The 26,149-nt window shown below is 53.8% G+C and overlaps 1 protein-coding gene across 4 annotated transcripts; it reads left to right on the top strand.

Moving 5' to 3' along the window:
- Nucleotides 1-491: 491 nt before the first annotated feature.
- Nucleotides 492-17,428, top strand: TBX1 (T-box transcription factor 1). Of its 4 annotated transcripts, none has more exons than XM_065646634.1 (9): nt 492-541; nt 5,359-5,487; nt 6,713-7,124; nt 10,285-10,386; nt 11,766-11,937; nt 12,176-12,331; nt 13,711-13,778; nt 13,986-14,086; nt 14,799-17,428. In XM_065646634.1, exons 2-9 carry the CDS (start codon nt 5,454-5,456, stop codon nt 15,242-15,244), a joined length of 1,491 nt encoding a protein of 496 aa, XP_065502706.1. In that variant the 5' UTR covers nt 492-541; nt 5,359-5,453; the 3' UTR covers nt 15,245-17,428. The 4 variants fall into 4 exon arrangements, with proteins under 4 accessions (XP_065502706.1, XP_065502703.1, XP_065502705.1 ...); XM_065646631.1 differs by lacking the exon at nt 492-541 and adding an exon at nt 4,776-4,867; XM_065646633.1 differs by lacking the exon at nt 492-541 and adding an exon at nt 4,785-4,864.
- The last annotated feature ends 8,721 nt before the right edge of the window (nt 17,429-26,149 follow it).

Raw genomic sequence — 26,149 nt, 5'->3', positions numbered from 1 at the left:
CTCTCGTCTTCTTCTCCTCCTTTCCCTCTCCTCTCATTTCCTCCTTTCCCAGCCCCGAGTCCCAAACGCGCTCACCGGCAGAGCACGGCGCGGCTGCCGAGCGGAGCTGTGGATGCCGCCGGCGGCGGCCCGGGCAGGAGCCGTTCCCGGCGCGGGCTCAGGTGCCCAGTCCCGGCCGCCTCCCCGGGCTCCGTGGGCCCGCGCACCTGCCGCGCTGCCGCCGGACGGGACGGGGCGTTCAAATCCCCGCTCAGCACCAGCGGCGGGGCCGGGCGGGAAGGGGGCTGCCGGGCCGGGGCAGAGCCGCCCGCTGCCGCCGCTCGGGCGTCCCAGCGGCCAGAGGGGAGCGGCTCGGGGCGGCCGCGGGGGCTCTGGAGGCCGCGCAACGGGGGCGAGCGGGGTCGGGGTCCCTCGGAGAAATCAGCGAGCTGCAGCGCGGGAGTGAGCCCCAACAAGCACCCGGAGACCCCGCGAGGCCCCGTGCAGGAACGGCAACTGGCACCGGGCTGTGGTGCCAGCACCCCCAGCCCGAACCGCTCCGGTGCGGAAAGCGGCTGGGTAAAGGGGCTCCGCAGAAGGCGGCCGTCCCCGGCGCGGGCTCGCCTTGCCTTGCCTTTCGTTCGTCTGTCCTGATCGATCTGGCCGTCTTTCCGATGTGTTTTCTTGTATTTTTCTTTTTGCTTTCTCTTTCTGTCTTTGCCTGCTTTCTTTTTTTCTTTCTGATTTTGCCTGCTTGCCTGCTTGCTTGCTTTCCTTCTTTCTTTCCTTCTTTCCTTCTTTCTCTTTCCATAATTTTCTTTCTTTTTCTAATTCTAATATTTCTCTCTTTTCATTCTTTCTTCTTTTGTTTCTTTTTTCTGTCTTTCTATTACTTTTTTTGTTTGTTTCTTTCTTTCACTCTCTTTCTGTCTGTCTTGTCCTACTTTCTGTCTTTCTCGGTGAGACCTGGTTAACACACTTGATTTTTGGATTCGTTATATAGATTCGTTAGTTTGGGTTCCTATAGTTCGAACGTCAGTTGCAGGATAATACTAATAGTCGCCGTAGCCGGAGTAATAACGAGGATGACTGTAATTATAATAAGAGTACTCATCGATAACGGTCTCAGATTAAATGTTGGGAAATCCCCGTTTTTCCGGGACCCGTGGGAACTGCAGGCTTTTTTCACCTGCCGAAGTTTCCCTGGTCTCCTCTTTATCTCCCCTCTTATAACGGATCCGTAAATGTTCGCCGCTCCCGTTAGCTGAACTTCTACGAATTATTATTATTTCCCCAGCAGCATCGTTACCGGCAGCGTTAGCCTTCCCCGTACTGTGTTTTTCCATTGCTCGCCGCTCACGGGCGGTGCTGCTACGGCGAGCGGGAAAGAGCGGGGTCCGCGGAGTCACCCTCCCCTTGCCCGGCCGTAGGAGCCAGCCACGCCGCAGGGCTGTTCATTTGGGAAGTGTGCGGAGAAATAAGCATGTGCGGACGTGTGCGCGGAGTGCGGTGCCGACGCCCCTGGCTCTGCGTGGCCCCGGCTCCGCTTGCTACCGCTGTCTCCCTGCTCGTTACTTGCTGCCCCGCGGCTCAGCGGGGAGCCGGGACTGCCGTGCCAAGGCCGAGCCGGGCCGTGCGGGGCCGCCCCCAGCTCCCCTGCAGGGTCTGCGGCCCCCCCGCAGCCCGGGCTCACCGGGCCCCGTTGGGGCGCCGGGGTTGGGGGGCGGGAGGGACGGCGGGGCCGGGCAAGGGCCGGGGGAGCGAACAGAAAGGAGGGATCGCGGGAGGGACGAGAGAAGAGATGCGGGCAGAGGGGTGAGTGCGAAGGGCGGAAGGAGGGAAGGCGACGGGCGGTGGGGCTGTGTCCCAGCCGGGCCCCGGGGGTGCAGGGACACCTGCAGCACAGCCTGGGCTCAGGGTGCGCAGAGAAACCGGGTCTGGGGGACACGGGCGCCTCCGCTGCAAATGGGCCGCGGCTCGGTGCAAGCACGGCCCCGGCGGTGGAGCGGAGCGGGGGTGTCCGTGCCCGGGGGCACTTGGTCGTGGGGAGAGGTGCCGGTGGGGAGACCCCTGCGAGGGAGGACCAAGGCAGCAGCCCGCGGTGTCCACCCCTGCCTCTCCTGAAAGGTCTGGGGTATTGCGGGGTGCGGGGCCCAAACGGGGGAGGGGGTGGCAGCGGACACCTGCTGCCGGGAGAAGCCTCGCTGAGGTCGGGGGAGGTGGTGGGTTGGCGGGGCTCGGGTCCCGGGGCCCGCGGTGGGGCTGGGGGCTGCCTTCGGCGGGGAAGCGAGAGTCGTTGCAACGCGTTGCTTTCCTCGATGCTGCCACGGGCTTTTGTACCGCCAGGGCCCGAGCGTTTTGGGGCAAGACAGATGTGTGCCCACGGAGGGGGAGGGGGTTCTTCCCTTCTTCCCCGTCGACTTCTCGGTGTTTCCGCAGCGGGGAGCCGATCCCGGAGGAGAGACAGCGGGACAACCCCGACCTCCCCTCCCACCTGCTCGGTCCAGGTGTAAGCTGAGGGGAGAGAGAAACGCCCCTCACCCTCTCTCTCGTGCCCTTCCGACAGACTCCGAGCTTGATTCATTTCTTCCCTGGCCCAGGGCGGCCAGGGGCAGAGCGGTATCGCTAACAGCGGGGTTAGCAACCCCTCGTCGAGGCTGGATGCGCTTTGCAGCGCTCTGGCGATGCGGGGCGGCCAGCGAACGGGACAAGCACCCGCGGAGCCGGGAGAAATGCCTGGCAAACGCGGCCTCTGGGTTTGGGCCCTTTTAGGGGTGCGGAATAGGGGAGGACCCTGCTTGCAATACAGCGCCGTGCCGCCCTGTCCCTCGGGTTTGCTCTGCCTCTGCGGGGTTCCCTCGTAGCGGAGGAGCCAGGGATGATTTCTCCCTCCCGTCGTCTCAGCTCTGGCCGGCACCGCTCACGCGTGTGTGAACCCCGCGCGGCCTGCGAGACCGGTCACGGGGTGTGGGAGCAGGACGAGGTAGTCTCCTCTGAGAAACCTGAGATTTCGGGGCTGCAGCCCCGCGACTCGGCGGGGATCCGCTCCGCTGCCCCCGGGTACCGGCTGACAACGATTCCCGGCAGGTCCCGTGTCCCCGGCAAAGATCGCTCAGCCCCAACCCCGCCGAGCGGGTGGACAGGCCGAGGGGACGGTCTGCTGTCTCCGACGTGATACCACGTCCAGCTGGGGCTTTACCTAGGAAGCGGGTATAAACCTGGGAAACGGTGCGAGCAAGCAAGGTACGGGCAGCAACCTCGAGCTCGCTGACTCTGCTGGGGCGCAGGAATCGAGGTTTTCCTTAATTTCCAGACGGAGGAATATTTTCTTTCCTCCTGGGCCAGAGGCTACCCAAAGCCGGGCACGCCTTGGGGAACGGGCTGGTGCCCCGCGTCCCGCTCGCATGAGCCTCTGAGCTCCTGGAGGCGGTTTGCAGCTCGCACCCGCGGCTCCTCGTTTTCTTCCGGTCTTGCCCCGAGGTGCCCTAACGAAATCCCTTGCCCTCCTCTTTGTATTGCCGCCAGGTAAGCAGCGCCGATCAGCACCGAGACACTCTTCTCCGTGGCGTGTTCCTGAGCTCGGGGTAGAAATTGCCCCGGCCGGGAACTCCGCTGCCAGCAGCAGCGAAGAAACAAAACACCGATCGTGTCACGCTCTGCCCTTATGCCATTAGCTGCAGGAACATATGCTCAAATATGTAAGAGTAGTCTAGATTTTTCTCTGCAAATATTTTTACCACATCCAAAGATAATATTTCAACAGAAGAATCAAGCCCCGCAGGCTACAGACAGGGCAGCTATATATAACCCGCTTGCTCACTCCGATCTCCGCGCATCGTTCGGGTTATGCAACCCCCATCGCGGCGGTAGCCACCGGCGCGCCCCACGGCTCCACCCGCCCCATCGGGGCATTTCGCCCGGAACCTCCGTGCAGCCACCCGCTGGGAGGGACCGGCACCGGGACTGGGACCCGGACTGGGACCGGGGACGGGACGGGCCCGGCGGGGCGGGCGCTCTGCCTCGCCCCACGCCGATGCGGAGGAAGGGCCCGGGAGACGCCGCGGCGCTCCGAGGGGCCGGTGCCGGGCGGTGAGTAGCGCCTCACCTTCGCCGGGGCGGGGAGGGGAACCAGGGCGGCCCTCCACGGCGGCGGGGGAGAGCGGCCCCCGGCCCAGGCGGGCCGTGCAGGTGCTGCCGACGGAGCGGGCTCTCACGCCGAGCCGAGAGAGGGCTCGTCGACCGCTCCGCCGGTGACTTTCCGTTTTCTGATTTTTGTGGCTGAGGGAATGTTCGAATGCTGACGAGTGGTTTGGAGGTTTGGTGGCCCGGGGCTGAGGAGTCTCATCCCGCTCCGGCGAGGCGGCCGGCGGTACCTGCTGCCGCAGTGCACCCCGACGTGCCCGACCCCCGTCTGCTGTGGCGGCTCGGGCTGCGAGTCGCCGAGCAGCGCGTCCGGGACGGGACTAGCCCTCAGCCCCGTGGTGGATGCGGGCAGGAGGAAGGGAGCAATTCCCTCTCTCGGTGCCGGACATCCGCAGCATGAAGCCGGGCTCGGCTCGGCTGGGCTCGGCTCTTCCCTTCCCGTCGGCCGGCTCCCGGCGCCGTGATTGACACCGCCGGCCCCTCCACCCGCCCCGCAGCACATCACATCCCTCCCCGCCGGCCGCTCGCCGTGCCCGGGAGGCGGGGAAGGGCCTCCCCAGCCCTTTGACACCGTCTCTGCAGGAGTTTCATCTCGCTTTCGCCGCTGTCGCCTCTTCTGCAGGCAAACACCCCCGGCTTCCATGTGACGCCTCCCAGCCGCCGAATGGGGAAAAGCGCCTATAAGGGAGCCACTTTCCCTACGTGCAAGAGAAAAGGAGGGGACGGGGGGTAGAAACAGGAGGTGGTAGTTTGGGGGAAGGGAAGAGACTAAATAAATTAATGAATCACAGGGAACGAAGTTGGGGGGAGAGAAACTGAGACCCCAGGGAAGAAATTCATGGGGTTATTTATTTATTCCCCCCACTCCGGCTCCCTCTCGCTCACAGCGCTCGATCCGGCCGTTGCCGTACTCGGTTCTGGCTGCAAAGGGCCCCTGGGAAGTTTCTTGCTCCCCAACGCCCTTCCCGGGGGGGGGACCAGAGGGTTTGGGTTGTTTTCTGTTGTGTTGTGTGGGGTTTTTTTAAGCTTCCCTCCCCCTCGTCTGGAAGGAGGGGGGTCTCTCTCGCACCTCCCTGGATGGTGCGGTAGAAAGGAGGGGAATGAAGGGGTGGGAGGGGGGGCTCGCGGTGGGAGGCTGCCGCGGCTGCTGCTCCTGCATTGGTGTCTCCCCTATGGACGAAAACAGCCCTCTGTCTCCCAAGGCAAATGCTTTCAGTATCGCCTCTCTGATTTCAGTCGCCGCCGCCGCCGAGCAAGCAGGGAAGGGAGCGCTGGAGGAGCGCAGCGGTGGCCGCAGCGCGCCCGCCCGCCCCGGCTGCCGCCCGCAGAAGATGCACTTCAGCACCGTCACCAGGGACATGGAAGGTGAGCGCCACGGTCGGCCCCGCAAGGCTGCGGGGACGGGACCCCCCGCCCACCGCGTCTCGGCGTGTTTTCACGCGTCCTAGCCCGGCGGCAGGGCCGGGGGGGGGCATGGAGCGCGGCCTGCCCGCGGGGCCGGTCGGAGGGGGCTTTGCCGTGCCCCACGCCACGCCCGGGCCCCCGCAGCCCTCCTTTGGAGAACAGGGCTCTGCCCGTGCCCCAGTCGCGGATTACACCGGCTCTGCCGCTTGGACCCGCGTCTCCTCGGGGGTGCTGGAGCATCCCCTGACAGCGCCGGCGGTGCGCCGGGCAGCGGCGGGCCGGGTCTGGGCTCCCGCCGGCTCTGCAGCCCCTGTCCAGCCTGGGGGCCGCAGCGAAAATAACTTCAGAGACCCCCAGGACCTCGAGAAGCCTTTTAGCATCGGAGGGGTTCCGAAGGAGCCGTCCGTTCCCCGCGGCGGCCTGTCATGAGCCGCAGGGCCCGCTCGGGCCGGCAGCCGAGGGCTGCGCGGCCGGGGCCGTCCCGGTGATCCTCGGCGCGGACCCGGAGGTTTGCTCTGGTCCCCGTCTGCTCCCCTTCTCTCGCCCGGGGATGGAAAGAGGGGGGGATTGCCAAACCAGATCCGCCTTCCGTTGTCAGCTGCGGCCCCGCGGCGCCATAGCAAGGGATGTTACCTGCAGCACCGTAGCTACACGGAAATAAGAACTGGTTTCTCTCTTTGCGTACCCCCCTCCTCCTCTTTTTTTCTTTTTTTTTTTTTTTGTGGGGAGGGAAGGGGGCGCGGGTGAAGAAGTTTGCTTTGTCCCAATTCGTGTGCAGTGAGAGGCCTTCTGCAGAGATAGCACGGGCTCTGCACCGCCACGGCTCTTGGCAGATCTCTCGGGTTTGCAAAAGAAAAAAAAAAAAAAAAAGGAAAAAAAGAAGAAGGAAAAAAAGAGCCCAGGCAGGCAGCGGGAGCAGCGAGCTCCCCGCCTGCCCCGGGGGGAGCGGGGCTGGGGCCAAGCAAAGCGGAAAGGGGGAGGCGCCCCGCTGGGCTGGGCGCGGGGCAGGAGAGGAGGCGGAGGGCACCCCGCGGAGCCGGCGCGGAGGCGGGGGCCGCGCGGAGCGGCGCGGAGCTGGGGGGTAAAGCGGGAGCCGGAGCGGAGCCCTGATCGCCTGTTTTTGGAATGATTTCAGCTATCTCCAGCCCCTGGCTCACCCAGCTGTCCCATTTTTGCGATGTTGCAGCTTTCACGGCCAACAGCCTGAGCAGCCTGAACGCCTCCGGGGGGTACCACCTCTCCCCCTCCCCGGGGGACCCGTACGGACAGCATGAGCCGCCGCACTACGAGCCCTGCACGGCTCAGCAGCACCCGCACCCGCCGCCTCAGCCCCAGCACGGCTACTCCTTCGGTGGGGCGGCGGCGGCGGCCGGGGCCAACCCGCCGGCCCCAGGCCCCGAGCCGCCCGAGGGCGCCGGGGGATCCGCCGCAGGGCCGGCCGCCGTGTCGGGCTGCTCCACGGGGGCGACTGCCGCGGCCAAGGCGCCGGTGAAGAAGAACCCGAAGGTGGCCAACGTGAGCGTCCAGCTGGAGATGAAGGCACTGTGGGACGAGTTCAACCAGCTGGGCACCGAGATGATCGTCACCAAGGCCGGCAGGTCAGTGCGGAGCCCCCGAGCGGCCCCGGCTCTCCAGCCGCTCCTCTCGGCCGCGGGCACTCAGGCTAGCCGGGGTGAGAGAGCCCGGCTGCGGGCCCGGCCGGCGGCGGTTGAATTCGCGGTTTAGGGGAAAATTGAGGCAGACGAAGGGCGAGCTGCGGGGCGGCCGGGCCCGGCGGTTGTCGTCATTCGATCTTCATGCTTCTCCCGGGGCGAAATCTCGGAGCTCTTGCGGCCCGAAGGCCTCGGTTGCTTCAGGGACAATCGCGAGGCTCCTGCGGGCTGGAGGCGAATGTGTGCGTGGGGCAGCGGGCAGGGGGGCCCGGCCAGGGGGAGCAGCGCCGTGCGCTCCGCCGCCGGGTTTCGGTCCCGTGGGAAAGGGCGCTGTGCCTCGCCGGGCGTCTTCGGCTTTCGGTTACCCTGCACGGGACTTAGATCCGTGTTTGCGGAGGACACTGTGCTCCCGGAGTGGACAGCAAAGGCACAGGAGGGAAAGAAAAAGCTTACAAACAGCCCCGTGCAATACCTGTAACTAAAAAAATTTTTAGCACGGGCAGATATTTTCCTTCCGGCGGGGACGCAAACAGACATTGATTCTGCACCTTGAAACGTCCTCCAGAACTGTTGCATTTCCCGACTATCGAGTAACGAGCCCAGCTCTCCTCGGCCCTGCTCCGGCCGCGGTTCCACCGGTGGCTCGGCGGGCCGGAACCCCGCTCCCGGCCGGGGAACAAAGGAAGCGGCTGATGCGACCGTGTTAGAAACAAGCAAAACATGTAGGCGGAAAGAGTACCTCCAATGACGGTTGTTAATTACTGTATTTAATTGCGATCACCGGGAAGCTCCGTGGCCGTGGCGGCTCGGCAAAGCTGCGGAGCTTCCCCCATGCAGTCTCCTGGCAAATGGGGCGAGCGCATTGCTCGGGCTCAGGTCTATTCCCTTGATTTAAAGCGATCTGGCGAAGGGGGTAAAAAGAACAACAAACACATTAAGAAATCCCGCGGTGTTTGCTATCAGTTAGCCCCGGGGAAGACTCCAGCGGCGGCAGATGGAGCCCCGGGCATTGCTGCAGCCCCCGTCGCCGGCGACACAAGGGCGCAGCACGGCTGGTCGGGCTCCGCTCCGAAAGGGCCCAGCAGAAGCGGGTGATCGAGGCCGCACGCTCCCACTCTCCCTCCAGCGATTTCGAGGGTCCCGAAGGTGCAAAAAATTAATTACGTTTCTATATGCACAGCTGTATATATATTTAATTAGCAATTTACTAAAATAAAAAAAGGACCGCGACGCTCGTGGAAAAGCAGCCGGTGCAGGGGCCGGGACCCCGGGCGTGATTTCCCGCAGACGGTGCCTGCCCCGGCGCCGGGTCGCACAGCCCGCTGTCTCCGGCCGCGGCCCCCGAGCCCGGCGCCGGGCTCGGCGCTGCTTTCCTTAGCGGAAAAGGTCGTTCAGGCTCTAGGCGGAGGCTCTCTACAAACAGGAGCTCTTCGATCTGGCTTTCTTCGCTTTCCCAGGACAGCAAAATGACTGCAAATACCCGCTCCAAAAGCACTCGGAAATTAATCAGCTCGATGTGAATCAGGGACTTTTTCCCTCCGTCCTTTTCATTTATTTTATGACACGGAGAAATCTTCAGGCAGGCTGGTAAAAACAGGAGAAAATGGGGTAAAACCAGCCGCAAAAGGCTCAGCGAAGGCGCTGCGAAGCCTGTTGTCTCCCAGCTCCTCTGGGCTGGCCCTGCTGTTTGTCTAGGTGGGTCTTATCATCTCGGGTTGTTTGTTTTAAAATTAAGTTTTAAAACAAGAAACACCGGAACTGGAGCTAATAGGGGATTTTACACCTTTAAAAATAATAATAACAGAGGGAGCGATTGGAAACGTCCTCCAGAGTTTGCTAAAGCATTACAGAGAGGGAGACGCAGCCGCTCGATTCTGATGCTGCCCAGCAGTGACGGGTCCGGACTGGAACTAGCTGCGGGGCGATAACCCCGCTGTCCCATCGCTCTGGCCATGGTGAAGGCGGGCAGCCTTTCATCTGCGCGAACAGCGGCGCACAACCAAAAAAGCCCTGAGAAGAGGCAAAGCAGTTCCGGCCGTGCGCCCCGAGAATGAGCCGTGGAGGGCTCTCGATATCTGGGTTTGATCGGGTTGTTTTTTCAGCGAGTGTTGGAAGTTTGGTTTTTCAACGGCTGCAAACCCCCTTCCCTAATTGCCGCCCGCTGTCGCTTGCTTCGTTTCCTACTCGTGAAAAAAAGAAAACGTATCAAACATAACCGAAATCATAACGAGCTGCGACGCGAGGAGCCGTGCCCTCCCTTGAGCCTGGGACATGCGCCCCTGGCTTAGCCTGGGGTCCCCGGGTGTTTGCGCGGAGCAGAGCAGGGGGCACAGCCCGCGGGCCGACCTGCCCTGCCCGGGACCCCGGGGCTCCTTCCCATTCTTCTGTCGCCTCGCAAAGTTGCAGGGACCGGGAATCCAACTGCGCTCAGACAACGAAGCGGAGCCGAGACGGGACTTACTGGGAGATGCCCGTTGCCCTCTAGTCCCTGCCCGCTGGTGGGGGTTGCGTGTGCCCCTCCGGGCTGCGACTTGTCTTCCGCTGGACCCAGGGACCACGCTATGCCGTAACTTGTGTTTTAAAACGGGCACAGATTGAGGGGGAGGGCAGAAGCTGCAGAAGTGCTGGAAAGATGGGGAAACCTCAGGGAAGAAATTATTTTCACTTGTATCTCCCCGTGGCAAAGGGGAAAGTTGTGGCGCTTATTGCTCCTCAGCCCCTGCCTACTTGCCGTGGCCTGGCATTTGGGGGGGGCGGCACAAGCAGCTCCGGAGCCGGCGGAGAGACAGGGCTACCCAGTGCTGTCCCGGCTCGTCCTTCGGGATGCTGCCGAGGGCCGGAGGACATGGCATCCCCTCTTCTCACGCTGCCCGGCTGTATCTGCCTTTTCTTCCCGCTCCGGACGGCGGTTTCTGCGAGGGGACCCGACATCGCAACAGTGCCGGGCATCGGGGCAGCTGGAGGGGAAGGGCCGGGAAGGCTGCGGGGTTCCCGCACCTGCCCGTGAGCACTCCCGGGGCGGGGAGGGCGCGGGTACACAGAAGGGCCCCTCGAGGCTTTCCACTGCCCCTCAACTCAGCTCTCCTCTCTCTCCTCTCTGTGCCAGGCGCATGTTCCCCACTTTCCAGGTGAAGATATTCGGGATGGACCCCATGGCTGACTACATGCTCCTTATGGATTTTGTCCCCGTGGACGACAAGCGATACCGGCAAGTAACAACCTGCCCACCCCGCGGTGCCCGGCGCTGTAGGGGCTGGTGGGCGCTGCCCGCCTCTGCCCTCCCCGGGCTAGGGGATGCGCCCATGGGCCCAACAAGGGTCGGTGAGAGACAAGCAGGAGGTGCGGGAGGTGGCTGCCCTGGGATACGTTTCATACCGTTGCAACGAGTTTGGGGCCGGGAGCGGCCCCTCTAGGCTTTCGCACAAGGCTCGCAGCGGCCAGGGCGGGCAGGAGCACGGGTTACCGCGGGGTGGCATGGCAGGAGCTGTCTTGTCCTGCCCAGAAAAGCCCTCCATGTCCCGCTGCTCCCTGTCTCCACCGGGCAAACGCCCCTTCCCCTCTAACAAAAATCCCCTCGGTGCTCTTCGAGTGCTGTAGCCTCTCGGCAGGGACAGGTGGCCCGGTGATGCCGGCCCCTCGGGCGTCCCGGTGCTGTGCTGTGCCCACCGGGGAGCCCGCTGAGTGTTTGGGTGGAGAGAGTGAGTTTTCTGCTCTGGAAAGGCACCGGCCGACCGAGCCACAGAGCCCTGCCCTTGTTTCCAGCGGCAGCATAGGAAGGCCTTGGAAAATGGCAACTCGCAAAGCAGCGATGCGGTCTGGTTTGCAACCCCTTTAATTTAAAGACAGTGAAAGGCGCATTATGTACTTAGCTTCAGATCAGGACGCCGAGCAGGCAGCCCGCATAGGAATCGCAGGGTCCGATATATAAATATTTAGACAGATATCCAAATTCTCAGGGCGTCCTAGAAATGTTTGCTTGTCAAGGGAAGTGGGATATATAACATCCAATTGAGTATATCTTTAAAAAGTAATGTTTCTGCTCGAGTCCAATGGTGTCTAATTCCGCCTGTGCAAACACTGGCTTTTAAAGTAAACACGTGTATAGAAGATTGGTTTCTCTGTTTTAAATGTTACTATTGAATAGGTACTTTGAAAAAAATGAAACAAGGCTGCTAAACTCTGGACGTGCTATTAATCTACACATAAATTTCCACTCTTCACTTAAAGCCAGAACATTACTGTATAGAGGGCTCCCTTTCACCCTTTTTTTTTTTAGAGGAAGCGGGAGCTTTTGTGGCTTCTTTCCCAAGTCTGTGCAGGTAGCTATAAATTTCCTCCGTCCTGCAGATTTCTCTCCCGTCAGTTCCATCGATGACCTGATAAAATGTTATTTTCCTCCCGCAACGACTCTGGCTGTAGAGCAGAGCTCGTTCCTCTCGTTACCGTAGGAAGCAGGAATGATGGGGGAGGCGGCGCTTCGCCTTCGCTGGGCCGGGGGGACCGTGCCGGGCCGGACCCTGCGAGGCTGCGGAGGGCTGTGGCAGGAACCCCCCGGGCCAAGGCTGAGGGTGCCCTCCCCTCCGGCAGGTACGCCTTCCACAGCTCCTCCTGGCTGGTGGCCGGCAAAGCCGACCCCGCCACCCCCGGGAGGGTGCATTACCACCCGGACTCCCCGGCCAAAGGGGCTCAGTGGATGAAGCAGATCGTTTCCTTCGATAAGCTCAAACTGACCAACAATTTACTGGATGACAACGGGCATGTAAGTGTTCCTGGGGGAAGGTGTCAAACACAGGGCTGCACCGGGGGGAACTCTCCGCGCCGTGATTTCCGTGGGGTGTCCCTGTCCACACCCCTCCCCATGGGGTCCGCGCCCCCGTCCTGCCCCAGCCCCGTGGCTGCCTCTGGGCAGGGGGGCCGGCAGGGCCGGGAGCTGCGCTCTCATCTCTCCATGCTCCGCCTGGATCAGTTATTGTCTCCTTGCTCGTTTTATCATTCAGATCATTTTGAACTCCATGCACAGATACCAGCCGCGTTTTCACGTGGTCTACGTGGACCCCCGGAAAGACAGCGAGAAATACGCGGAAGAGAATTTCAAAACCTTCGTCTTTGAAGAGACGCGCTTCACAGCCGTGACCGCCTACCAGAACCACCGGGTGAGGCAGCAGCGGGGCCCGGGGCAACAAAAGTGGAGGTTGGGGTCGTCCCGGAGGTACCACGGGTGCGGGCGCGCCCGGCGCTGGCTCAGCCCCTTCGCCCGGGTTTCGGGCTGACGGCCGGGTTGCGGGTGTCCGGCGGCGGCGGGGGTGTCTGTGGGCATTCCTGCCTTCTCCTCCCCATCTGCTAAACCCATTCCGGGGCAGCGCAAGGAACCCGATAGCCGGGGAGCTGCGCAGAGCTGCATCACTGCACGCCGAGGAAGCGACGTGAGCTCCAACCCCATCGCCAACTTCCCCCCAGCCGGGGAGACCTCATTACCTATGTAAACCCGAGACTGGGGCTAGTTGGGAAACTACAGGCTTCCCGCTGCGAAATGTCACTCACAATTTGTCTGGATAAATCTGCGATTTTACTTCTCTAAGCTCGTAGCAGTCTGTTCCTCGCCAGAATACAATGAGATGTTAAAAAAAGAAACAAAACGAAACAAAACAACCCACTCCCCCTAATCTGATGCGGATTGCTGGGCAGCAGTTAATCCAATTGCTTCTTTAAATCGTATTAGTGTAATGTAAAGAGCAGGAATCCCAGCCGCGAGTACAAGCATGATTTTATAGCGGGGGCTTTTCAGCGCTGCTCCAAACCGCCTCGCTCCGCGCCCGTGCCGCAGCCCTCGCTGGGTCTGGGTGTCGGGGCTGTCCCTAGCAGCTGGTGGCGGTGCCATCCTCTGCACGGGCTCAGAGCAAATCGCCCCGGGGTCCCTCCGGGATGCTGCCGTGGGGCTGGAGCAAGGCTGTGCCTTTAAGGGGCTCCGAAGTCCCTCCCCGGCTGGCATTTGCCTGATGGCTCCGGACAGCTGCTCTTTCTCTCCTGCTTTCTATCAGTTTGACCTCTAAGGCTGGAACTGTCACTGAGGGGCTTAAAGTTTGTTTTTCAACTCATTCCGGAAACTCACAATCACATACTTTATCCGTGGATTTGCTTAAATATAGAAAACGTCCTGCCTTCTCCCCGGCGAATTAAATAAATACATAAGTATGATTTATCCAGTGATTTGTCTTAGCTGCTCCGGTGGTGACCCATATAATGTGGCATTTTCTTACAAGTGCATTTACACAGCTTTTGCAGCCAACTTGGGCTGCCTCTCTTTTCGCCTTGAACTCGTATTAGATAGCACACTAGCCTGCATTTTCTAACAGAGGGAAAGCACATGTTTGTGCTCTGTGGCAGAGTGTGCCCCGGCTCCACCAGCCACCTGGGCCCCCTCCGTTACACCAGGCACCACTGACTCCCAGAGCCTGCTCAGGGACACCCTTGCTGTCTGACAAGGGAGCCCCATGCGTGCTGCTTTGAGACATTTCCCTGCTTCTCCTTACAGATCACACAGCTGAAGATTGCCAGCAACCCTTTTGCCAAGGGATTCAGAGACTGTGACCCTGAGGACTGGTAAGGCTGTGTCTTTATTGACTCCGACTACACCCCACTCTCACCCCCAGTTTAGTGTGCACCTGCCCAGTTTACAGATGCACAATGCTTGCATGGAGTTTGGGATACACTGGGTTGGCCCCCATTTGCCAGCTACAGCAGCAATGCTGCAAGTGTTCATTCTCTTGGACCATTGGCTCTGTATCACTTCTCCTCTTCTTCTTCCAGGCCCAGGAATCACAGGCCAGGGGCCCTTCCTCTCATGAGTGCTTTTGCCAGATCCCGGAATCCAGTGTCTTCCCCGGCCCACCAGAATGGGACAGAGAAAGGTGAGAGCCCTCAGTGCATGCATGCTTGGGGCCAGCCTTGCTCACCGTGCTGGTGCACAGCAGGCACAGCTCCATTGCTAATGAGCTTTGCGCTACCACCTATTTTTTTTAAACAAAAATAGCCACCTTCATAGCCTAATTCAGTCTCCTTAGGTCTAAAACACTGTTCTGCTTAAGCAAAATTGTTGCTTTAAAAAACACCCCCTTTTTTCTTTGGTGTCCAATTTTAGACTTTACAGCAGCAAAGTCAGCTTTTCAGGCAGGGATGCTGTGAGGGCCACTGGTTCCTGCTTGCGTTGCCCTTTTAACACCCCTCGGCAGGGCTTCCAGCACCGACCCGCTCCCATTCAGGAGCTGCAGTCAGGTCGAACAGCACCCCTGCCCATTGACTGCTTTTCCATTACGCAAACAGCTGCAAAGACAACCGAGGGCCTTTCTTCTAACACACTCCGGGCCTGCAAAATAAAGGGAAGTCTGTATTTGTTTAGTGTTACACAATTGCAAAAATTTCAGGCGTGTACCAGCTTGTCAGTCAATTCAGCTCCATTTATCACAGTCAGAAGGTCCTGTCCCACAAGCCCGGTTCCTGCTGCATGCCGCTGCGCACTTCACTCGCAAGCCGCGCTTTTACCTTTTTGCGCCGCGTTTTTGTTCGTTTGAATTTATTACTGAACGGCTGGCCCGTCGGTGCTGACGCGGTGTGCCCCCGCAGATGCTGCCGAGAGCCGGCGGGAGTACGAGCGGGAGGCGGCCGGCGGGACTGCCCTGCACGCCGAGGCCGCGCACCAGCAGCTCATGTCCCGCGTGCTCAGCCCCGCGCTGCCGGGCGGCGGCGGCGGGCTGGTGCCGTTGGGCGGCGCGGGCGGCGGCCGGCCCAGCCCGCCGCACCACGAACTGCGCCTGGAGCCCCCCGCCTCGGAGCCCCTGCACCACCACCCCTACAAGTACCCGCCCGCGGCGGCCGCCGCCGCCTACGACCACTACTTGGGGGCGAAGAGCCGGCCAGCCCCGTACCCCCTCCCCAGCATCCGCGGGCACAGCTACCACCACCACCACCATCACCACCACCACCACATGAACGCGGCGGCCGCGGCGGCAGCCGCCAACATGTACTCGTCGGCCGGCGCGCCCGCCAACTACGACTACGGGCCCAGATAACGGCGCCGCGCGCGCCCCGCGGAGCCGCCGACGGCGCGAGACACTGGCGGCAGCCGCGCGTGCCGCGACTGCTAACCGTCCTCCCCCCTTCCCGCCTTTCCCTCTCTTCCCGCCTTACGAGTGAGCTGATAGGCCAGCTTGACCTGATCGACAATCAGAGAGCCCAATCGCAGGAAGCCGGGGGCCACCGTCCCGCTCCCCGCGCGTCGGCGGGCCGTGAGGGAGGGCGGGGGGTGCGGCGCGGGGCCGGGAGGCTGTGGAGGCTGGCCGGGCCGCGCCAGGTGCTCCTCATCGCGGTGTGACCCGCAGCTGCACTTTGATAAATGAAGCCATATGTGGTTATCTCCCTATCCCCGCGCCTCCGTTCCTGCGGGTGCCCCCCACCTGCGCCGGGCGCTGAGGATCGCAGGGAAGCTGTGGGAGGACGGGGAAGCGGCAACGGTGAGGTGACCGACCCTCTTCTCACCCCCGCGCTGGGTCTTCTGATGGAGATTCGGTGTTGCCACCGGTTTTGGCGGTGCCGCGGGTGTTTGCTGGCTCGGCGGGACGCGTAACGCTAGCAGCGGGCCGGGCGGGCTGCGGGGCTGGCCGAGCACTGCTGGGCACCGGCCCCGGGGTGGGCTGCGGCTCTGCACACGGGACTCGGTCGCTCTTACCTCGGGGATGTTCGGCCTCGTTTATAGTTGGCGCAGGTGGCTCTTCGAGGAGACCGGCAGAGGAGGCAGAGTTTAGCTTAAAGGGACATTTTGAATCTTCACTGTCAGAACTAATTGTCCACTTCTCCCCCCGTCCTGACCTACCCGTGAGTTTTGGGGTTCGTTGAGGCAGCTTCACCACAACAGCGTTTTCCGGAGCTGTTGAGAAGAGCCCATGGCTAAAAGCACAGCCATGTACAGCTTCTTGTTTTCACAACGACGGATACAAAAGTTTAAAAACCAGCCCGGGGGTGGAGGGAACACCCGCAGAGTTTAGGTTGCGTATTCTCAGCAATAGTTTGTAGACTGGCTACTTCCCAGGCAGCCCCACAGCGCTGCCCTCCTGCATCCCATCCCGAGCTTTGATGCTCTCCTGTTCAGAGGTGCCTTCTAGAGGAACGCCATGGTTTTTCCCCCCAGAATGCCTTGCCCCTTATATTTGGCAGACCCAAATTGCAGTAGTCCCAAAGCACCTATTCTGCATCTACCTGCTTGCTGCCATCTCCCCTCTTAGAGGTGGTAAGTACTTTTTTCCTTTAATATCTTCCTTCAGTAGTTTTTCCTTCTTTTTGAAAAGATGGGCCTGTTCATCACAGCTTTTCCAGTGATGTGATTTGAATAGCTGGCTTGCGCTTTTTGTTAAACGCTCATCAAACGGCAGTCTCTTTGTGTTCAGAGAAGGTATTGAACAGCTCCTCAGCTGGGTTGGTATACAGTATTATGAACACTTTTCTGATTCTTCGATGTGACTCTATGAAAAGAAGGTTATGTGTTTGTTTCTTTGTGTGTTGTGTTTTGGTTTTTTTTAAGTCCTCTGTTCATCCATATTTGTGCATTTTCACTACAAACCTTTTAAAACATAATTTTCTCCTTGTGCAGGTGGCAGTGTTAATAGCAATGTTTATTCTGTCTCTGGCAGTGGGCTTTGGGCTTCCAGAACTCTTTGGAAGGGTTTAAGAAGGGATACAGGCTAACATGAGTATTTTATATATTTTTTTCTGTTATAAAAAATATATCTGGATCCATGAAAAAGACTTGTGCAAGAAATATGTATTTTATTTGACATTTGCAGTGAATTGTGAGATTCTTAGTGTCTGACTAAACCATAATTAATGTTCTCAGAAAGGTTGATGTAAAATAGCCTTGTGCTTATTATTAGTCAGTGGGAAATGGCTCTCAGCTGTGCTCCATTGCTTTGTGGCTGTTATTTCAGAGTTTTCAATATGATTTGTTATCTGTAAACTGATTAGTGCCAAAGCTTTAGTCAAATGTTTAATGAAGTTGTTATATTTATTACTTCTTTCAAAGACTATACAAACACTTTTTTTTTTCCTTGATAGTTGCAGCATAGGAAAAAGGTGAAGAGACAACCAAAGAATCACATCTGCAATCAGTGTAGATACGTGTAGATATATGTAGATAATCTTATTTCATTTAAATTGAAAAGACATTGGACAGTGACACTTATAAATGTTTTTCCTCTTCTTTCTTTCTTTCATTTCTTGTTTGATTACATGTGTATATTTGTCAGTTTGTCTGCCCTGTAGTCTAAACCTCCCCTACAAAATGAGGTCACTTAAATAAGGATACTAAGTTCTGTCCAAGCAAGCAGTTTATCTCCATAGGTGGTTGCTCCCTTCCTTCTCTCTCCCTGGTTGCTGGAGCTGCTCATGGTTGTAGCAATGTATCATTATGCAACAGCTTGCATGGTTGTGGTCCCAGGTTGAAATGGATATGGTGCACTTCTGTTTGTGCTCGTAAGCACCTGTTTTCTTTAAACATACATAGATTGCTGCAAGAAGTGCCACTGGCTGTCACTGCAGACTGGCCATACACCTTTTAAAATGTACTTTACTGCACAAGAGCTGAAACAACTGCGTGGCTCAAGATGCCAAGACTAAACCGTGCTCTTACAGAAAGTAGCTCAAGGTCTTTGCCTTGATTGTATAAATTTTAAATGATCTCGATTAGAAGAGAAAATCACAGAACTTCAACCTATGGCAGTGGGCCCTCACGATCCTTAGTCTATCCTTTGTGCTGGAAGAACCACTGCAGAAGTGCTGTGTCTGAACAGGAAGATGAGACCATGCAGATGTATCAAGACTACAGTTTTAACTGTGAAAATGGTGTTTCCAACTTTGCTTTCAGTCCACCAACATACAAGGTGCTTTATATATGTTAGTATTAAGGGTATTAGCAGTCAATTTCAGGTCACGTTTTAATCCTTAAATCAAGCTTCCTCAGGACTGGTGTTTCCTCCTTGTATAGCTATGCCTGTGTCACTGGATGGGAGTGTTCCAGATATGGAAAGCAAGCAGGGTTATTCTTCTATCACAACAAAAATCCACTTCGAACAAAAACCCCTGCAACACTGCACATTGAGTAGTAAAAAGTCTTTTGAAAAATCACAGAAAAGCTGTTACCCATCAGCCAGTCAGTCAAGGTATATCATGTACAGGCCATGCCTTATCTATATGTATTGCAGTTTCATTTGAAAAATGACTTTGTATGACTTGGTTACATCTATGTTTAAACTTCACTCAGTATGCGCCATTGCCAAGGTCCAAGGCATGCACTCAGAAAGGCTGCAACATTTCCAGACAATACTTCCACTTATGGTCGCCTCAATTCACACTTAACACTGTGTATTTAAAAGCTGCTGGTAAAACAGGCCCAAGCACAGTGGTTACAAGCACCCTTTGTCTCTTCCAAACAGGGGCTAGAGAACAAATTAGCCATGTGACTCCATTTTCCAGAAGTACAGGCTGAATTTACCGATTGCTCCAGAGGTCTAAAAACCTCATCACTTACCTCAGTGGATAAACATAGGATTAGGCACCCACAGGTAAAACAAGGGAGATACTTGCTTGGTCACTTACCCAAACACTGAGGATAGCTCAGTTTTTCAGGAATGGATTTTTGTTGGTGGTGTTTTTATTTTTTTGCTTGCTAATGGATCTGGCAATTCAATGTAGGATAGGAGGACGGGGACGAGATTTCTGTGTGCTTGCAGTGTTCATGTACACCGTTTACATACACTTAATGGGTGTTCTTTTTAATCTTCCTGTTTAGGGAGACCCTAGTACTGCTTTGGGTGGGACTGTGAAGGTGGTCCCCAGTAGATGCCTCTCGGCATCCTGGGGCCTTGTCATCTCTTCAGTCAATCTCAAGCACGAATATGCATGGCCATTGCCAGGGAACAAGTACTCTGAGGTTTCCTTCATGCTGCAGTCTGTGTAACAATGGGTTGCAGTGTGGAGAATGACCCAAAGTCTGCAGTAAGTGTTAAAAGGCATTTTGCGGCCAACAGGCCACCGAGGGACAGTATGGGTCTCCCATCAGCTGAGGGCTTCCTAGTGCATCCCTACAAGGAGCCATGGCTAGCAGAGCTGCATGGCTCTGGCCATCTCAGCTACTGTGCTGTCCTCCCTGACAAGCTGATTTCATTCTCTCCAGAAAGTGGGTTTCTGGTTGTGATGCCTGGATCCTTGGCCAAGGGGTGGTCACACTTTGATCTGGTCTGAAAGGAATTAGAAAAGCAGGTTCACTTGTGCTGTGCAGTGTTCTGCCTATGTGAAGGGACACACATCGGGCACGCACGGGTTAGGTTTGGGGGCAGAAGCTGAGCCCTGCTGCCTGGAGGAGTGCTGGGAGAGCTAACGCAGCAGTACTTGCAAAGCAAGTTTTAGCACCTTGGTTCAAGGAGCTCAAAAAGTTGCTGTGACCCTGTTGAACACGGCTGGGCTGGAGGGTGGGGGAACAGCATGTGGGTGTGCATGTACATCTTCTGGTTCTTGGTGCTTTTCCTTCTGTTGCTCAGTTTCAGGATGGGCTGAAAACAAACGCGGTTTTGCTGGCGGAGCGCTGAGACAGCGGGTGCGATGGGCTGACCCGCCACTGATGTTAAACCCAGGGGACGCTGTGTTGCCCCGGGAGGGTTTGGGGGCGCAGGCGGGTACCGCGGCTCCGGCGGCCGGGATGCTGCCTGAAGAGCAGGCTCCCTCCGGAGGGAGAGCTGGGCATCGCACGGGTTTGAGCACGTACACACGGAAAACGAATCCTTAGAGGGCTTGTGCCCGAGTTGGCAAACATGCCATCTGAGAGAAAAATATAGATTTGTTTCACAGAGCAAAGGTTTGATCTTCGAAGCACACAGGCATAAATAAGGAAGGGCAGTAATCTGTGAGTTAGAATTTGAGGATAATCAGCCACCAATAACTCAGCTGTTGCTATAAGCTGGTATTATGAAGATTCCAGTCTACTAGTGTAGAAGCTAGGATGCATGTAGATGACTTTTTCTAAACATATGCATTTTTCCCTTCATTTAATTATTCTAATTCAAATGATCAGTAAGATATTTAATTTACGTGAGTGTTTGACACAACTACATGAAAGTGACCATACCCAAAGCTTTCTATTACTGGCCATTATCAGGAGCACAGCATGTGTTTATAAAATGTGCTCTCTATTAAAGCAAGAGACACCCATTGTCTGTGGGAATCTAGTTAGTGTATCAGAGGTTTGCTAAACTCCAAGAAGAGTTTTTCATACTTTTTTCCTGCCCAGTATGTTGTACACACAATCAATGCAAAAAACAAAAGCTGGATTTGAAGGTGTCCGTATTTTTCAAAAATTAATGTATATGTCCCACCTGCACTGTATATGCACATGTACAAGTCTGCTTTTCAAAGGTCCACATGTCTTCAGGAAATCTATGTAAAGTACTATATGTGTTGCATATGCCAGAAAAATGCACCCATTCCCCCCCATTAATAGAAATGACCTATTGTAAATTTACTGAAGATACCATAGTTTTATAAATTGGCCACATATGTCTGTGTAATATATTTATTATATCACATTTCATAGCATTTCTGTTTTATGAAATTCAGCCTTGAATATGTCACATATGTTTTGCATATATATGCAACAGTCAGCCAAGTATATCTGAGTAAAGTATGATAAATGTGTTCTTTCCATATGGGAAATTAAATGTTTTTCCAGATTTTTTAAAACGTTTATGAAGAGCAACCTATACAAAATAATTACAATAAATCACTTCTATTTAGGTTAAAATTATAAATTTGAACTAGTAACAAAGTGATTAAGAACAAAAGCCTGAAAAGTCACATTTAGGACCTGATATTATAAGGAGATGGAGCAGCATGAAGGGAAAGAGAGCATACACATTTTCAAGGCTAGCTGCTATGCGGTGTAAAATCATACAGACTTGTATAGCAACTTCCATCCTAATGTTCCCGGAGTGATTCTGCAGCTGATAAAGGACAGTCTCACAGCCTCCCTGAGACGGTGAACATTTCATGAGAGTGCCTCACTGAGAAAGCAAGTGCCCTTTTACATCTGTTCTAGCCTAAATTCTGGTTGCAGAATTTTGTATCTTCTATATGAACAGCTTTTAGTGGTCACTGGTTGATGGAGAATGAAAGGGTGTTTTCCTGCAACTGCACATGCTCTTGCTGGAGCTAGTTCTGGTTACTAACCCACCCGTGGTGCCAGTGGGCAGGGCAGGACACTCCTGGTGCTGTTGCTGTGTTCTCTACCAGCCTGTAATAGGAGTAATTGCACAAGTGCCCAGGTACCCAGATTGAGGTCCTTGGGCTGTATCTGTAAATTGCAAAAGGAAGTGAAAAAGGGAATAAATCAACATGTAAAACTTATTGAAGCACCTTCCTGTAAGGTGTTTGCACTATTAGTTTTTCAATGGTTTTAGCTTGGCTGATGGACAAGGGCTCTGCATTTGTGTTTGCTTTTTTACTCTGCTTAGTGTTCCCATTGTCCCTCATTAAGAGGGCAGATGGTTCCCCTCTCCCTGGGTGCCCCAGCTGCCTTTTGCCCAGGGTGCAAGCTCCAAGAGTGGGCAGTCAGAGCTGGTGCTGAGCGGGGGGTGGCAGGTGAAGCTGTCCTGTTCCAATCATTTTAAAAGGGCAGAGAAGGGATGGTGAGAGGGGCAGGCAGTTGCCTTCCTCCCAGGCTGATTTTATTTGAGCACTGCCTTACACATTTATTTTATTTCAGCAAACAAGAAGTGAGTTTTTTATTCTATTCCCTTTCCTGCATGTTGTCAACTACTTCAAACCAGATGGGCTCAAGAGATAAAACTATAAAGACTCAATGTCTCTATCTAGCATGATGCCAAGTCTGCATGTCATCAAAATATCCGAGGCAAAAAAATCTGAGAAGACAATACTTACCATAAGTATTATGTTAAAAGCAGTCTGGATGCTTTTTTTGTGAACACAATATATCCATGAATCACTGATATTTCATATCCACAATTTTTATTACCATCAAGACAAATGCCATGTCCACATTCTCTGCCATGTTTAAAGTTATTATGTAGACCCAACACACCAGCCTTCCCCCTACCTATGTCGGCACATGTTTAGAGCAGGCAGTGCCATGGGTGTCTGGAAAATGTACCTTTGCATGCATGAGATGCCAGAGCTGTGGAGCAGAATAATGGCTCAGCATTTTAACATCCTCCCCGGAATCCCCAATCTGGACGTAATCAGGATCAATCAACCCTGCAGCTGGTAGGAAAGAGATCACTGATGTCCAGGAAGTGCTAAAGCATTTATATAGTTTTTTTTCTGCCCTAATTTATGAATTTACGCATACTGTGAATAAAAACTAGGAGGAAACTGCATCGCTGTAATCTCAATCTAATATAACTTTTTAAAATTAGAACTTCAAATTGTAATAGACAATTTTTAGAATTAATGATTTTTCAATGCCATGTCACTCTCCTGTAAGGAGACAGTACTGCTCTGGGGTGGTTCTTCTGCAGTGCCTGTGGCTACTTCGAGACCTCAGTCCCTCCCGCTGCTGTCTCCAGTGGCACTGTAACATTTGGCATTATGACTGTTCATAGTAGAGAAATAACTACATGCTCACTGGTAAGCACAGGCTTATTTAGAGGTGTAGGTTGCAGTTTACAGGATTTCCTAGTATTCCAACACCTTTAAAAAAGGATGGTGGGGATGTAAAAGCAAATACTTCTGGAACTGAAATGAGCTGGTGTACAAGTCTAAGACAGACCTATCGCTGTGTGCTTGCTCTAGGTACTTTTCCACCCTGCCATCCTTGTCCTTTTCCCATAAGGAATCTGGCGCCTTGCTGGAGGTCATTTGCTCCAAGGCCCTTCATGCTTTCCGGAATCTTTATATCACTTGACTTACAGGGCAAGTTGCTTCTCTGTTTTGATTTGCCCCTTCACCTGCCCTTTCTCCTCCTCCTCTTACAATAGCGAACTGCAAATCAAATTCCTCTGAGATCAGTCAAAATAAAGCAGTACACGGTGATGCTGACAGAACATACAGACATATATCATGACATTGATCAGATGAGCAAAACATTCACAACTGAGAGATTATGTTTCTACAGTCCCAAGTATGTGGTTAATAATACATTATAGTGTCAAAGTTTTTGTGGTGGATTGCATTGAAGGACAATAAACCACTAATAGCTAAAACAAAATTTACCTCAGACATGAGCATTAAATGTATTTGTGGGTGTGTATAACTACTAAATGTATTTGCGGGGGTGTCACTACTTGAGAATAAAATTCTTAATAGGCTCAGTAAATGCAGCTGGTAACTTTAAAAGTCCATAGGAGAGCAGATGGCTCAAGCCAAACAGATCTGTTATTTTGTGGTGTTTGATAGGGAGTGGTGGTAAATAAAACCATACACAAGAAGGGCTGTGTGACTAACCGGCCCAAACTCTGGCTGCTGATCTTGTCTTGACCAAAAGGGATGAGAGTATGTGGTAAGATCAGGGGACAAAGAATTTGGTGTCCAGAATATGGGTATTTGCTCCATGCTTACTTTGATGTTGTTGGCAAGTTTCACAACTGGTATGCTTCAATTTAAGTCTATTTTTAAAAGTTATATTTATTTTATCTGCTGTATCTGATAGTGCAGGCATGGGGGTTTTGTGTTTAATTTCATACTGTGAGATCCTTAAATGAATTGCCAGAAAAACCCTAGTATGATGTTAATTCTGTATAGTTTTCTTCACATTATTAAAGACATCTCTAGCATTCCCTAGAAGAATAGGGCATGGATTTAACACGGCCAGGTTTACCTGGAAAACTTACTCTAGCAGGGGGACCCGGGCTGGAATTTCAGAAAACGACAAACAATAGAAAAAACACGCCTTCTTCCTTAGTCATTGCCATCACTTTCTTGGTAGCACACTAGTCATGCTTAAACATCAAACAACTTTCATCTCAGCATTGCTGTAACATTGTCTAGTATTAATCCAGGCAGTCATGTGCGACGTTTTATGTAACGATCCATACTTTCACACCACAGACACACAGCCAGAAAAATAAACACATTGATTTAGCGCTCGGTAATCCTTGTTTAATCCTCAGTCCCTTGGTTTACATCACTAACATGGCTCCTGGAGTAGTCAGTGTTCTATCTTTGTTCTTGGCAGGCTGAATTAAAGGAAAGATTTATTAATTTGTAAGTTGGCTTTGTAGATGCATCTTAAATGTGCTAAAAACCAAAGCAGTCCAGAAGCCAGTATTGACTTAACTATAAAAATCTGCTCTTTAAAACTAAAACCATTGCAACAGCCCAAGTCAAGCTGCAGAGAGTAATTTACTGGTTTATAAAGCAGTTTCATTGTGTACAGCTAAATTTAACAACTGTCTCACTGCAGGCTCTCAGCCTACTTCCTTTTTCACTCATTATGATAAATACAATTAATCTCCTCTTTCCTTGCTCATCTACACCTAAAACTGCAATGCTTTATGGCTTATGAACTGATAAGAGAAAGGGGTTGGAACTAATGGATTAATCTGGAAAAAATGTTAGAGGGTCAGAGATCACCATTCATTGCAGTGGTGATAAATATTCCATGTAATTGCTGCACAAATGCTAGTGTTTGGGATTTATTTCTACTAGTTTACAAATGCTGGTTGCTTTCTTCTCTCTCATAGTGGCAATGACAGTGATTCTTGGGAGGAAGCCTTTTGTAATAATTTAGCTGTCATCACCTTCACTCCTGAATCCTCTAGGCCAGGTACAGGCTAGCCCTGTTCCTCTCTGGCAGGTGAGATTCCAGAGCTAACTCCAGCAGCTTAAGGTGGCTCTTCACTCACAGCCTTCCTGCTAGCAAGTCAGCTGGAATCTTGAGTGATAACCATGCTCATGTTACAATTGTAAAGAGCTTTACTCTTTTTTTTTTTTTTTTTTTTTTAGAAAAACAGAGTTGTTAATTTCCTAGATGCAATCAGTCAACTGTATTTTACAGTCTATAGCAATATAGACTGTCCTTCCTGTTGGAAATCATTCTGTTTTGGGAAACTCCAGGTCAGTTCCTTAAGCAAATAAACTTTTAGAAGACTGTAATTCACATTTAAACTATGGCATTTAGGCTTAACTCTAAATCAAACTAATGTTATCTGGTTGCTCATTTCAAGGAAACTATAATATGAAAAAAAAAATCCCCTTACTGTTTAAATAAAATCAGTAGTGATATAAAGCATTAATGAATTCATTGTTGTAATGTGCAAAAGTATCACATGGATAGTGCTTTGGCAATGGGAAGTAAGTATAGGATGGGTCTGTTCTTGCAAGCAGATCTGCAATGTGTCCTTCCTCTTGAAGCTGATAAAACTCTTTACCTCTGTATCTGTCTGCTAGGAAGACTACTGATGCAGTTCATGCCCTTATTTTCAATTTGTGCTTGCATTACTGAGTTTATTTTTAAGTCTACCTAGTCAGACAAACATAAATATAAAATAATAATAATAATAAATAAATAAATAAAAATAAAATAAAATAAAAAAACCCTCAGCAAAGGGTGGCAAGTCAGATGTGAAGGCACATAGTAATCTTTAGAGTATCTTCCAAAAAACCTATTAGTAAATCTAAATACCCATTGTGAATCTTCATAATTACTTTAGACATCAATGTTGACTGTAAATGCCATTTTTCACAGAAAAGAATGTACTCAAGAGTTCCTAACTTTCAGGCTCTGATCTAATAACACTCTTATTAAGACATGGGACATAAATCCATTCTTCCTAGGGGGCTGACACTGTGCCTACAGTGGATGTAAGATGCACAGGCCTTCATTAAAGATGCAGTGGGGTAGTGCTTTGAGACCTGAGGTCTACAACATGGGACAAAAACACTGCCTGGAGGTGGCTGTGAGCCAGCCCATCAACCAGGCT

This window comes from Caloenas nicobarica, chromosome 16 (genome assembly GCF_036013445.1).
Source record: "Caloenas nicobarica isolate bCalNic1 chromosome 16, bCalNic1.hap1, whole genome shotgun sequence".
NCBI classification, from domain to species: Eukaryota; Metazoa; Chordata; class Aves; order Columbiformes; family Columbidae; genus Caloenas; species Caloenas nicobarica.
This window is presented reverse-complemented; position numbering and strand designations above follow the sequence as displayed.